Source organism: Protomyctophum bolini (genome assembly GCF_963924005.1).
Source record: "Protomyctophum bolini genome assembly, chromosome: 13".
In the NCBI taxonomy this organism is placed as follows: domain Eukaryota; kingdom Metazoa; phylum Chordata; class Actinopteri; order Myctophiformes; family Myctophidae; genus Protomyctophum; species Protomyctophum bolini.
The window spans coordinates 31,577,949-31,591,064 of NC_137874.1; the positions used below are offsets into that span (position 1 = coordinate 31,577,949).

Sequence of the window (13,116 nt, forward strand, 5' to 3'; positions counted from 1 at the left end):
TATCCCTAAACTTAATTGCCATTGTCTACTATTTTGAAAAACCTTTTAAAATAGTTCAAATAGCCAATCTACAAGCTCACAACGTGTCGATGTAGATCGGCTAGTCGTATCATCGTACATCATTATGACGTAACATGTCTATTTGACACATATGACGTAAATTCTCCATTCATTGTCAATGGGAATTTAATGTTTGTGTGAGACGAAAATCTACACTAATAGCTGAATATAGCTCAAGAAAACGACAATAAGTTTAAGGATAAGGGGTAAGGGGTGATGCAAGATATAGGACCCCTGGATCTCAAACACTATTGACACATGGAGGCTATGGAAGTTGTGTTGGTGCAGAGACAACCTCACATACAACAAAATACATGGGCCTAGACTACGTATAACAAGGTATGGCAGAACATACATTTAAGACACTTATTCCATGAAGGAAAGCCACGATGGAACCATTGTGGGAGAGAAGAGAGCTGAAATGAAATTTAAAGCAGGACAAATTAATAATGAGGCACTGTTTTGTCCAAGTCTCTAGAGGACTGAAATACTGCCTGAAATGCTATGCAGTTTTGCTAATGTTATTGTCCATGAACACAAAGCGGTTGCCTATATAAACAATTTATTTTTGTTGATCTTGCTGTCTTTTTTGTGTGTTTCAGCTGGAAGGGACATGAACACACACCTGGGGAGTTGAGGGCTTTTGGAACAAAGCACAAAACAAGATAAGGCAAAGGATTGCTCGGGTGAAGAAGTGAGATGACATTTGTCCCTTTAAAAAGTCAACACCATCACAGGGAGCGAACAAACAAGAAGCCAGAAGTAACTCCGTACATGACCCTGGTACACCACAGGTGTCTTTGAGAGCACCGCAAGAATCTGTCTACTATGAGTACCCCAAATCCTTTCCAGGGACTGAGGGTCAATGTCACTAGAGAGGAGATAAGGAACAACAGGAAGACTCAGTTCCACCTCTCTCAGCCTGGAGACGACAACGCTAACCAGCTAATGTCAGCGGGTGATGGGGAGCGAGAGGGAAGAGTGGCAGGGGAAGCTAGGTACAGATCCAGCCCTCTACCCCCCTTGGTCTCTCAGAGTGATGCCCAGGACAAAGTCCTGGTCTGGGGCTCGGAGCAGCGGTGCGTGAACCCTGAGGTCCGGGAGTTTGAGCGGTTGGAGTGCCAGGAGATCCACACCTTCATGGGACAGAGGGATTCAGGGAGGGAAGAAGAAGAGGAGGAGGATGACGGAGGGAGCATGAAGGACGGAAAAGACGAGGGTCTGATGTCCATATCCTCCAGCTCCACTGCCAGTTCTGCGTCGGCCAGCGGACGGAGAAACGACAATGACAGCAACAAGGTGGGGGTCGCGATAGAAAGGAGGAAGGCCTGTCGCAGCTCTGAAGAGCTAGACATGTGTGTGACAAGTTCAGGAGAAAGGGTCGATGGCAGATCCAGTGGAGGAAAAGACACAGAGAGACGCAGGGGAGGTCTGAAGGAGTCCAAGTCTGAGACAAACGTATTTGTCTCCTGTCTGTCTGCCGTGGCCCTGAGCGGGAGCCTGGCGAGTGCTTTGGACAACAGTGGAGAGGCTCAGTCCTTCATGTCTCTGTCCAGCCCTAAGACAGACCTTTACCCCCCCAACACCAGCACCACTACCTCAGCCCAAACTAGGAGAAGGGCGCCCCTTTCCGAGCCTAACTGGAACTCTCCAGCTTTGCATTATCAGACGCAACGTGAGCTAGAGGGTCATCTCGACTGCTACAAGCAGAGTCAGAGACATGAGGATGGGGGTCACCATAGGAATGGGTTTTCCTCCTCTGAAGGAGTTTTAGGCCAAAGGAGGAAAGCGGGGTTTGAGGAGAGGGTACTGCCTCCCAGACGACAACAGCTGGTGCGACCCCTCTGCCAGACTGAGACAGAGAGAGGGAGGAGCTTATCGGAGCCAACGGCCGAGGCGCAGCACAAGCGGACAGGGCAAACGCCATCGCCCTCCCCCTCCCCAGAATCCCAGAGACGTGGAATCAACAGAAGGAATATAAGGTCATCCCTCCGGGAGCCCTCAGATGTCTCCCACCTCTACAGCTCCCATGGGGGAGAGCCACCACCCAGACAGCTCAGCCAGGTTGCCCAGAGAGAGGCTCTGCCCTTGGGTAAGCAGCCTACCTCCAACTCTGCCTCCACCCTAGAGAAGAGGCCTCAGAACCAACTCACATACCGCAGGAACTGTTCCAGCCCCAACAACATGTCCGGGGTAGGATCCAGGGCATCCACACCTCCCCAATCCCCTCTCAGGACACCCCAGAGCTCACCCCAGAGCTCACGTAGACAACCCTCGATGTACCTCACCTCCAGGACAGTCACTGGGGTGTTGAGACCCCCCCAGCCAGGGGGCGGCCCTCCTGCAGATGCATGTACTCAGGGCTACAGCAGCAGTGGCCTAAGACCACCAGTCAGAACTAGCATCAGCACAACGGGAATCCCCAAAGCGCCTCTTCATAACCAGCAGAGTCCCCACGGCTCCATCTCCAGAGAGAGGTCCTTATCTCCTAAATACACCCCAAAACCTAAAGGAGTTCGTCCTAAAATCATTACCTACATTAGGAAGAATCCTCAAGTCAAGCCGCAGGCTGTCGACGGGCCATACCAGGTGTCGTCTCTGCCATCCAGGCTCTCGGCCTACCAAACGCAAGACGCACCCACGGACCCATCCAAATGCACTGCAGAGACCAGAGGAGCCCCAGTGCTGAGCGCTTCCAACCTGCTCTACGAAAAGTACCGGCAGGAGGTGCAGACAAACAACATGTTCTCATCAGGAATGCTAGGCAGGAGCATCAGAACCCCTGGACACACGCACACCCTTCCTCCTCCACACACTCAGGCTGCTCCACACATGCACCCCCACAGCCACACAGCACCACCCAAACTGGGCAGCAAGGCGGACAACTTCTATGGGCCGCTTAATGACAAGTACACACCATCAGAGGTAAGTAACATTGTAATAGTTGTGTGTGTGTGTGTGTGTGTGTGTGTGTGTGTGTGTGTGTGTGTGTGTGTGTGTGTGTGTGTGTGTGTGTGTGTGTGTGTGTGTGTGTGTGTGTGTGTGTGTGTGTGTGTGTGTGTGTGTGTGTGTGTGTGTGTGTGTGTGTGTGTGTGTGTGTGTGTGTGTGTGTGTGTGTGTGTGTGTGTGTGTGTGTGCGTGCGTGCGTGCGTGCGTGCGTGCGTGCGCCGTGCGGTCATTTACAACTTGTGTGATTCCTAGTCTGTATGGGTGTCAACTACTGCAATGGCTGACTGCACAGTTTGCAGTCCAATTGCTACTGCAGCCCTGCATTATATTGATTCCCATTTCACTGGCTAGAAAAAAGGATTCATGCTGAGTTCCAATGCATGCCTGATGAGGGCACAGCGCAGGCATATGGTTAAGATTGGGTGAATTAATTTACAATGCAATCACTTCACAGTATTGATCTTGTCTGCAATCACTTCACAGTATTGATCTTATCTTCAGTATACTATCTTATTATTGTAAACATATAGCTTAATGAACGCAATCAGCACTGGGATTTCTTTCAAAATAACAGCTCTGGGTGCCGCGCAGATATGTCCGCTTTTACTCTGTAAGCCCCGCCCCCCCAAGGCATTCTTTCTGAGCCGTAAACCGGGACGTGAACGCCAACGCGCATGCGCGAAGAGCAAGGAGTATGGTGCAGAAGGAGAGGCCAACCCCCCCAAAAAATCTGAATATTTTTCTCTCGTTTGATATCAATGAAAATGTTCTAGGATGCGTGTAGACGTCACAGGGCGTGTGTACACGTCACGGATTGGATGACATTTCCACACGTCCTACGGTCTAAATGGGTTAATGACGATAAAGTTTGCGTGCAGTTGAGCATAATTGAGAATCATGGAGCAGAGTAGAAAGAACAGAGACAAGAATAATGTATGTAGTACATGAAGTATTTCAAAGTTCACACAAAAAGATGGCGGAGAACAAGCTCCAATCAACTTTGCGTTGGATTTTTTTAACCACTGCATCATGAAATGTTTTAACTCAAAGCCATGATTAATTCCAAATTATTGAAACGCAGTTGTGCACAAAATACATAAATGTACAATGAAAGCATGAAAACTTACAAGCAAAGACTGTTCAAAGCACAGTACATGAAGTATTTCTAAATTCACACCCCCCGCAAGTGGTATTTCAAAATACTACTTCTTGATCCACAAGAAGCAGCAACTCCTTGGATCAAGTGCTCCCTTTTTGATTAGAATTCTCTCAAGCTGTTGCGATGTCAGATTGAATTTGATCCATGCTCCCTTTTTTATTATTATCTATCTTCTCCCTTATGAAAGAGGGAGCCATTCTAATAAAATGATAAAATATATATATTTTTTATCTAGTTTCATGAATGTTCAGTCAGGCTCCAAGCGGATTCATCTGTATTGGATATAGCCTGCTGATGTCACAATGTGACATAACCTTTGTTAAAGTCATGTTTTCTTCTTACTGAATGCGTTCACATCAGTCCAAATATAATGCATCACAAAGCAGTCTCATGCAGTATACATTCATAACATTTCTAGACTTGTATAGGGAGCTAGCAAATAAAGAATGATCACTGTAGCAATAATACTTTAGCCTAGCGTGTACCTGTGGTGTGTGGGCTCCATCCAATATCTACTGAAGTTTCTTTAGCCCAGGACCCAGCCTGTCGAAGTGCGTATTCTATGTCCACTTAAGTATATACTGTAACAGTTTATGAAATATATTTACAACAATTTATTGAATATTGGACACTGTAAATAAAGATAAAGCTAATAACATTTATGTCAGACAGGACTTTTCCCTCATAAAATAATGAACATCATGGTCGAAAATATACTAGTGAGAGACCTGTGCAACTTATAGCATCCCTATTTGGGGATATACATTACATTTGGTGAAAATTGCAATCTAGAAGCTTGCAGTGTGTCATAACATCACACACTGTGAGCTTGTAGATTTCTAATTTCAAGAAGATCTTTATGGAGCGAATACAGGATGGAACCCTATAGTAGTATACTGTGGATTAGGCCCGGCCCTACGGGACTCCAGTCAATTAAGTATATAGGGTTTAATTGGTTAAATGTTTGCAGTTCTAATATCATATCAACTGTCATTATTTTGAATTATAGATGGGCAGAATGGCCAGCTATGGTGGTATCACTGCCGAGGACCCTCTGCGTCACAAAGTGGCTGCCCAGGCGGGTGGCGGTGGCAGCCTGCTTCGCACTGGCCGAGGGCTTCGACTGGGCTTGGGAGCCGTTACCAGGACAACAGCAGGCTCGACCAAGGGCAGGGGACCGGGACAGGGTCAGAGGTCAACCCTCATGTTCAGCCAACCTGTACAAGCTGTCAGCCCTGCGGCCAATCAGAGAGGCCCAGATAACACAGGTAAGAACGGGTGCATGTGTTTGGTTAAACATACCAACAGTCCTACAGTCATGAGTCCGACACCATACCCAAAACCCAACCAGAGTTGTGTGAAATAGCACTGGTGGTCCCTATAATTTCTTTAGCAGAAAACAGAATCCCCTACGGTGCCTCTGGCTTACTCCTTCCTACAGGTTAGGCCTGTCAGCGGGGATGTTGAACTGCATGGGTTGCTATGAAACTACTCACTGGCAGATGGAAAAAAAGTTGTGACAAGACTGTGGGGAATCCAGGAATTTGCATGGTGAATAAATTGGGGGAAATAATTGGCTACTCTAAATTTAGCAAAAGTTTCATTTCAGATTTTATTTCAGGGGGCACATTAGAGGGCTGCCTATATCTTTCTTCTTCATGTTTGCAGTAGCAAGCAGCCGTGGGACTGTTGTCCTCTTCAAATTGGCCAGAGATGAAGGCAGCTCATTAAAATGCATGCGTCTGAAATTAAGTTTTGGACGATCTATGTGAAAGCTTCAGGAAGCACTGTGGCAGGGAGGGTGTTCCACGAGCACTGCATGGCCGCCGGCTGCATAGTTGTACATTGAAACATTTCCTGCCTGCTACTTGTTTTGTGGAGCTGCATCCTGAGACTACTTAAAGGTAGGGTAAGTGATTTCCTTTGGTTAAAATATAGTGCTCATTGTCGCTATAGAGTGTTTGTTCAATAACAGGAGACGTATTATCCATGTCTCTCCAGCTCTTTATTAGGAAGATAATGCATTTTCAGGTCGGGATACTATTATTGTTTCCAATCAGGATAGAGAACTCAGACAGGATACAGATTAAACAGGTGAAATTGGAAGTGATGACACATTAATAACACAAGAAATTAAGCTGATAAATGGGCACGCTCTCCTGATTGGCTGAAAGTTTTCAATGCACCTGAAAATTATTATGACACGGCCAAAGCATTCCCGGGGGTCCCCAGTCAAAAAACGTTGAGAACCCCTGTCTTAAGAGACGATTATGATTTGCTTCTCACACTGATCACATACTGATTTCTTCAGTTCTTGTGTACTTGAACTTGTATTTTGTAATGTTTTGTGTTATATTAGTCTTAATTGGCGACAGTAGAGTTCACAGACACATGTATGCATGCAAATTGGCAGGACTATTGTTTTTGCTTATGTCTGTTTAACTTTTTTAGTGTTTACTACAGTACAACTAGCATGGGATCAATACAAATTTTGTATTGATCAGGGATCAGGGTTTCTGATCCGGTCAGGAATGGATTTTTTTCCCCGTCATGTTATAGTCACTGGCTGTAGTCCAGGCGACCAGAATCAACAGCTGGAACCAGGGGTATCACGCAAAATAATTCCCCACGATCAAGGACAGGGCCTACCCAATAAAACCCTTGATGCGGCGTAGTACTAGCGACTGACAAGACTAAACTAGTAGTTAAATGGGGCCTTGGGGGAACCAAAAGAAAGCAGCACCTACATCCAGTCAAGGCCACACAGGCCAGTTTGGAACGAATACCAGGCTTTCCCTTGCGGTGGAAAGTCTGGTGACGCAAGGTTACAGTAACAGAACAATGAAAAACCAAATGGTAATGTAACTTGACACTGTTTGCCTATAAGCTACTTTGAGTAATAGCCTTTCATAAGCTGCTAAATGCTCAGCAAATATGTATGTTAATGTATGTTAGTGTGTTATGATTGGCTGCAAATGTCAAGTGACAGTATACCATCCCTGCACCCTCCCAGGCTCCCAGTCTCTGGCTACTACTGTTTCCACCCAGCTCAACACTGCATACAGTACAATTGTGGAACACACTGGGTGGGGACTTTGGGAGACAGACAGAGAAAGACGTGGGCACAGAGAAGGCACTAAAAGATAAAGCACTGAAAGTGAGAAGCATAGTTGGGTAGCATTATAACAAATAAAGAAACAGACAGAGACAGTGATGTGATAAAGGATATCTTTTAAATGATCTTGGTGCTCTTTGCGGAGGAGGGGGTCATAACTCGCATCATCTCATCGTCTCCCAACTTTGACACACACATGCACACACATGCACACGCATGCACAAATTCACTCCCACGCATATGGGTACAGTCAGAATTGCATTACAGCCAGTGGAAGACTGAAGCGAGGAGTTGTGTGTCATTGTGCACACCGCTGCAAGGCAATTATGACACTAATCACTTCCATGCATGCTTTATCTGCACGGTATGATATGATATGATATGATAACGTATGAAAAACTACAAACAATTATGTCACTATGACAGCTGCTGCTCTCATACTGTGGTGGTGGCAATACTAATTTGAGTCTACTCTGGATTTATAAACAAGTAAGACCAAAACAAGACAATGAATTAGTAGGTTTGATTATTACACACACACACACACACACACACACACACACACACACACACACATGCTCTCTCTCTCTCGCTCTCTCTCTCTCTCCCTGTGTCTGTTCGTCTCTCTCACGCACGCACCCACGCACGCATGCACGCACGCACACACGCACGCACACACACGCACGCACGCAGTCTCTCCACTCCTCCTCCCCCTCTGCTGTTCTTCTCGTTTCTCTAGCCGAGACAACATGCGATGCGCCAACGCACACACACACACACAGACACACACACACACACACACACACACACACACACACACACACACACACACACACACACACACACATTCATATGCACATAACTGATCAGCCTAGTGTTGTTTAGCAGCAGGCCTTCCCTATCATAATCCCAATGAATGCATATGTATGGGGTCTTAGTGATGCACAGCCCTCTGGGGTATGGGGTCTTAGTGACGCCCTCTGGGGGAACTGCATACTTTGAAGTGCAAAACAATTAACGCCTAAGTAATGCCAGTATCCCCCTGCTGGCAACGTCTTTCTGTCTCCCTGTTCCGGCCTGCACCATGGGGGGCCCCACACACACACGCGCATGTACGTACGCACGCATGCATGCACGTACGCACACGCACACACACGTGCACACACACATACACATACACACACCATGAACAACACGCACAGTCATCACCAGTATGCAGCAGAGCACTTCATTGAAGCATGGATCAGCAGGGTGTGTGCATGTGGGGGGTTGTGGATACTCTATAAGCAACACCTGGGGAGATCTGACTCATCTGGCTCATGCAGATGTGTGCTGATGTTATGTAAATACCAAACAAGCATGCTTGGTGAGCGTGTGTGTGTGTGTGTGCGTACGCGCCTTTATTGTATATTCATGTGGTTGTGTGTATAGATTAGAGGGTATATGTGCGTGACATCATCATCATACCCGGAAGTTATGCATGCAGGAATGCCTACTGAGTGGCAAAAAACTACTTTCTGGCCTTGGCAGCCCATACATCCAAACAGAAAAGTCCTATTTGATTGCATTAAATGACTTTTAACAACATTAAATTAATTAATTAATTAAATTAATTGTCACTCACTTAGCCACTCGATCTGCCAGTCACTTCATGCATGCGCATACCCTCTATTAATTTACAGAGTTTTTAGATTTCACAAAGGGTGGAGTGTCAGAAAACGAATAATGAAAAGTTTTTTCTCGAGGTCACCAGAACATTCAGTACACAGTCCAGACTTTTTAAGATGGATGTTTTAGCATATGGCCATTATCAGTGTTACGGTGAAATGATGTTTGGTCATCTTTTTGATAGTAAACCAATAACTAATAATAATACAGCTGAGAACAAAGTGGAGAAAAAAAATCCTTTTGTATTCAATTTTAAAATTAAACTAGGCATTAACTGTGCGCCTACAATAAGGAAAAGCATCCTCAAATAGCAGACAGATTCTCCTTTAACCTGCTAGTGCTACAGTACATTCATCATGAAACCTGGCTTCCATAAATTGTGTACCCATCTCCTCCCAGCTTACACTGTCGTTAATTCAGCCATTTTGCTTGAGTGCCTCTGCGGGGAGCGTGGTGCATTAAAGTGGCGAAATTGAATAACATTCAATTTAACGCCCTATATAGCGGAGATCAATGTAGGCTGTCTCAAGTCACCTTGGTGTCTAATTAAAGTGGGTTGTTTTTTCCTGCTCATTAGCGTAAATGTCTCAGAGGCGCTATTGACAGTTCTGGCCCCCGATTTCATAATGCATCTCAGAGGTTGCATGTTTGCCGTGTACATTAACATTTTTTATATTCTTAAGCATGTAGATCATGTTCTTCATGTAATAAGACTACATTTCAGAGAAGATTGGTTGGTTGGTTGGTTGGTTGGTACAAGGAGAGAACAAGGTTTAATATAAAAGTTGATCTTTTTACTGATGTGCTGATGCTGATGCTTTTCCAACATCTGTACCTGAAACAGAGGGAGGCGGTATAGAAAAACAGTACAGTACAGCAAAGTCACTTTCCCCTTCTTTATACATTATTTTCTCTCTGCGTATTCTAATGCTTATATGAATAATGAGTGTTTTCAATTACCGGGAGCGTGGGTCTGTGACATCTGGCCCCCTGATTGGATGGTCGTCAGGCCCACCTCTCTGCCTGGTCTCTCAGAGGGGATGAATGGAGGAGGAGGGAGACGGGAGCGAGGACATTTATCTTTAATGATTCTGACCCTCTCACTCAAGAAGAGCGGGCTGCAATTAAATAATGCGGCCCCCCGGCACCGAGGTAGAGATGGAGGGAGGCAGGGGAGAGAGAGAAGGGGGGAGGGGGGGGGGGGGTGAGGATGTGGACAGGACCTCTTGGGATGGGCTTTGATGGTGGATGGGTGTGTTTCATGGTAGCATCGTTGACCGTACCCTCCCCCTCCTCACCTTTCCCCCACTCTGTCACTCTCTAGCTCCTGCATGTCTCTGACTCCTACTATAAAATCTACAGACAGACTGTACCACATTCACTTTTACTTTAAAAAAGAAAATACACCCTTGTTCAGGCTGCTTTCATCTTTCTTTAATCTCGCCATGGTATGGCACAGTATGTTCAGTGATGTACTGCCTTCAATGTGTCAATAGTCTGAAATGATATGCACAGATTGTGCACGCATGCACGCACGCACACACACACACACACACACACACACACACACACACACACACACACACACACACACACACACACACACACACAAACGTGTCCACAGCCGTGCCTGACCAGTCGATCTTCAAGGAGTGGAATGCTTCTGATTCGCTTTTTCCGCCCAGTTTGGGTGTTGTGTTTACTGTGCAGTGAGCATTGAAGCACACAGCTGTGCCAAATGGAGAGGAAAGGAGGTCTGTCTACCTTATCTCTCTGGCCAGCAGGACATAATGCTCTTCCCCTGCTTGGGATCAAGGCCCTGTGCTGAGGGCTTCCGCAGCCAAAGATTGGGAGGAGGAGGGAGTGGGGGCCCCCCGACATGAGGCCTGTGGATTTGTTCACTGACCGCCGCGCGCGAGTGTGTGCATGCGCGTGTGTGTTCGTGACTGCACATTTCAACTGTTTTGCTGAGTGCTCAGAAGGAAAGTTTATTTTGCTTACTATTCTGTTGTGTTGGTGTCACTTACAAAGCCATGATTACTCTTCCTTTTTCTCTCTCTCACCTCCCTCTCGCTCTCTCTCTGTGTTTTCCCTCAATACCCTGTCTCATGTTCTCTCTTTCTTCTTCTTCTCGTTTGCTTCATCGCTTTTTCCTCTTAAGTCCTCATCCACAAATCCTACAAAACATCAAAAGGATGTTCTCTTTTCCTCGATAAAGGACCTCTCCCTCTCTCTCTCTCTCTCTCTCTCTCTCTCTCTCTCTTTCTCCTCTCTCTCTCTCTCTCTCTCTCTTTGCTTTCTTCTAATCTTTTAAGGATATGACAGCACCCCTGCTGATTCACTGCTTGGTTGATATAAAGTACAATCCATACAGGAAACAATGTTTTATTCTTGTCTCCTTTGGCCTTGCTGGACCAAGTTCTCGGCGTGCTTCAACGAGTTCCAGTTCAAGGCACTACATTTTAGGCACTACATTTTCAGAAGAATTCTTGACACAGACAACGAGTAATGCCTGCCAAAAATGTCACCTGGCTGCGACTGAAACCTATACAGCCTTATAACATAAAGTGCACGTGTCATATTTCATGGCATAACCGTGTCGCTGCATGAATCCCAAAACGTGGCACCTCATACTGAGCCAAAATGTGTCAGAAGCAGGAGAAAGTAATCGTCTCCTGTGCAGTGGTCGTTAAGGATGTGTTGATGTAGTTGGAACAGTCACGCAGAGAGTTTCTCCTGCAGCCCAACAGACCCTAATCAACCCAGGATGTTAAATGATTCATGGGGAAATTAGTATTCTGCGCGTACTGAAGCCCCTGCGTGTGTAACGAGTTTGCGGGGTTCAAGAAAGCACATGCGCAATCGCGCATATTCGCACACAGAACACACAAAAGGTGGTATCTCTTCCAGCCTAGTCTAGGCTATATATTTGTGGTGTTGAAACTTTCCAGCCACGCATGAAATAGATGCTATTATTCTGTCAGCCCTAGTGTACCTCCTATCACTGGGGAGCTGTCCTTTCAGCACCACACAACACAGTGACTCACCATTCAGCCCATCGTACCACAGCAAGCCGGTGACTCACACAAAACCAAATACCAATGCAGCTCATTACCAGACGAGTGGGTGCTCAGGGAACTGCCCTTTTGTCTCCTTTACCATTGTCTGCATTCTTGATATCTGTCTGTCTGGTTCATATACTGTACATTCTGTTGGACGAATGTTTGACCTCAGGAAGGCTGAGGCTTGTCAGGATTTTTCCTGATAAACAACCTGAGATGCTACAAAATTGGCTTTTCTTCACTCTGTTCGTCTTTCTGTTTCTCTGTCACACAGAAAGCACTGTGTGGTAGGAACAGTGTGCTCCCCATCACTCTGTGCCAACACTGCCCACACTAATTAAAGCACCTGTGTGGCCTGTGCTTCCTATATAGACAAAACCATGCCCTGGGCGCAGCCAAAGCTGAGGTGTCACATTAAGCGCAGATTGACACCTCAGCATTGATTGCCTATACACCTGGCTACAGGGCACCTCTCTCAGAGCGCTGCCCTGTAGGCAATCATGGCTGCAGTGTCGCTGTATTCAAACGGCTCTGCTTGACACCGCAGCTATGGTTGCTGTTCTGCAGATTTTATATGCACACCCTGTCCATGTTAATCAAAGGTTTAAAGTGTCTAGACATATCTACAAATTAACCAAAAATAATATGCACCAAAATGTAAATAATTGCTCCTACTGTAGTGTACACCATCATTAACTATTACTTCAACTATACTTGCTCTTGCCTTTCTTCTTACATTTTGTGGAATGCACTTCCCATTGCAGTCAGAACTGCAGCATCACTCCCAATCTTCCGCCGTAGTCTGAAAACCCACCTTTTCAGACTCCATCATGGCCCATAGCACTTACCCCACCCCCTTAGATAGCAATTCTGTAGACTTAGATAGCATTTGATACAGACTTATAGCATGTTATGTAGACAGCATAAGTGCATTGTATGTAGTCATAGCACGTCATAGTACATATGTGTATATAGCATAGTAGTATAGATGTATAGCTTATATGTATAGTTTCATTATAGATATTCCACTGTTACTTTCTTAGCTTACGCATGTTTCATGATAAATGTCTTTATGTGATGTATTCCCATGCTTTTTGTTCTTG

At 45.8% G+C, this 13,116-nt stretch overlaps 1 protein-coding gene across 1 annotated transcript in view; it reads left to right on the top strand.

Annotated features, from left to right (window-relative positions):
- Positions 1-888: 888 nt before the first annotated feature.
- Positions 889-13,116, top strand: part of LOC308327615 (microtubule-associated tumor suppressor candidate 2 homolog) — a gene marked incomplete at both ends in the record, with an annotated part of 51,710 nt that continues 39,482 nt past the window's right edge. The window contains 2 exons of the mRNA XM_080781138.1: positions 889-2,985; positions 5,178-5,436. Of these exons, the coding sequence (XP_080637264.1) occupies positions 889-2,985; positions 5,178-5,436 (2,356 nt within the window). The remainder of the gene's footprint in view (positions 2,986-5,177; positions 5,437-13,116) is intronic.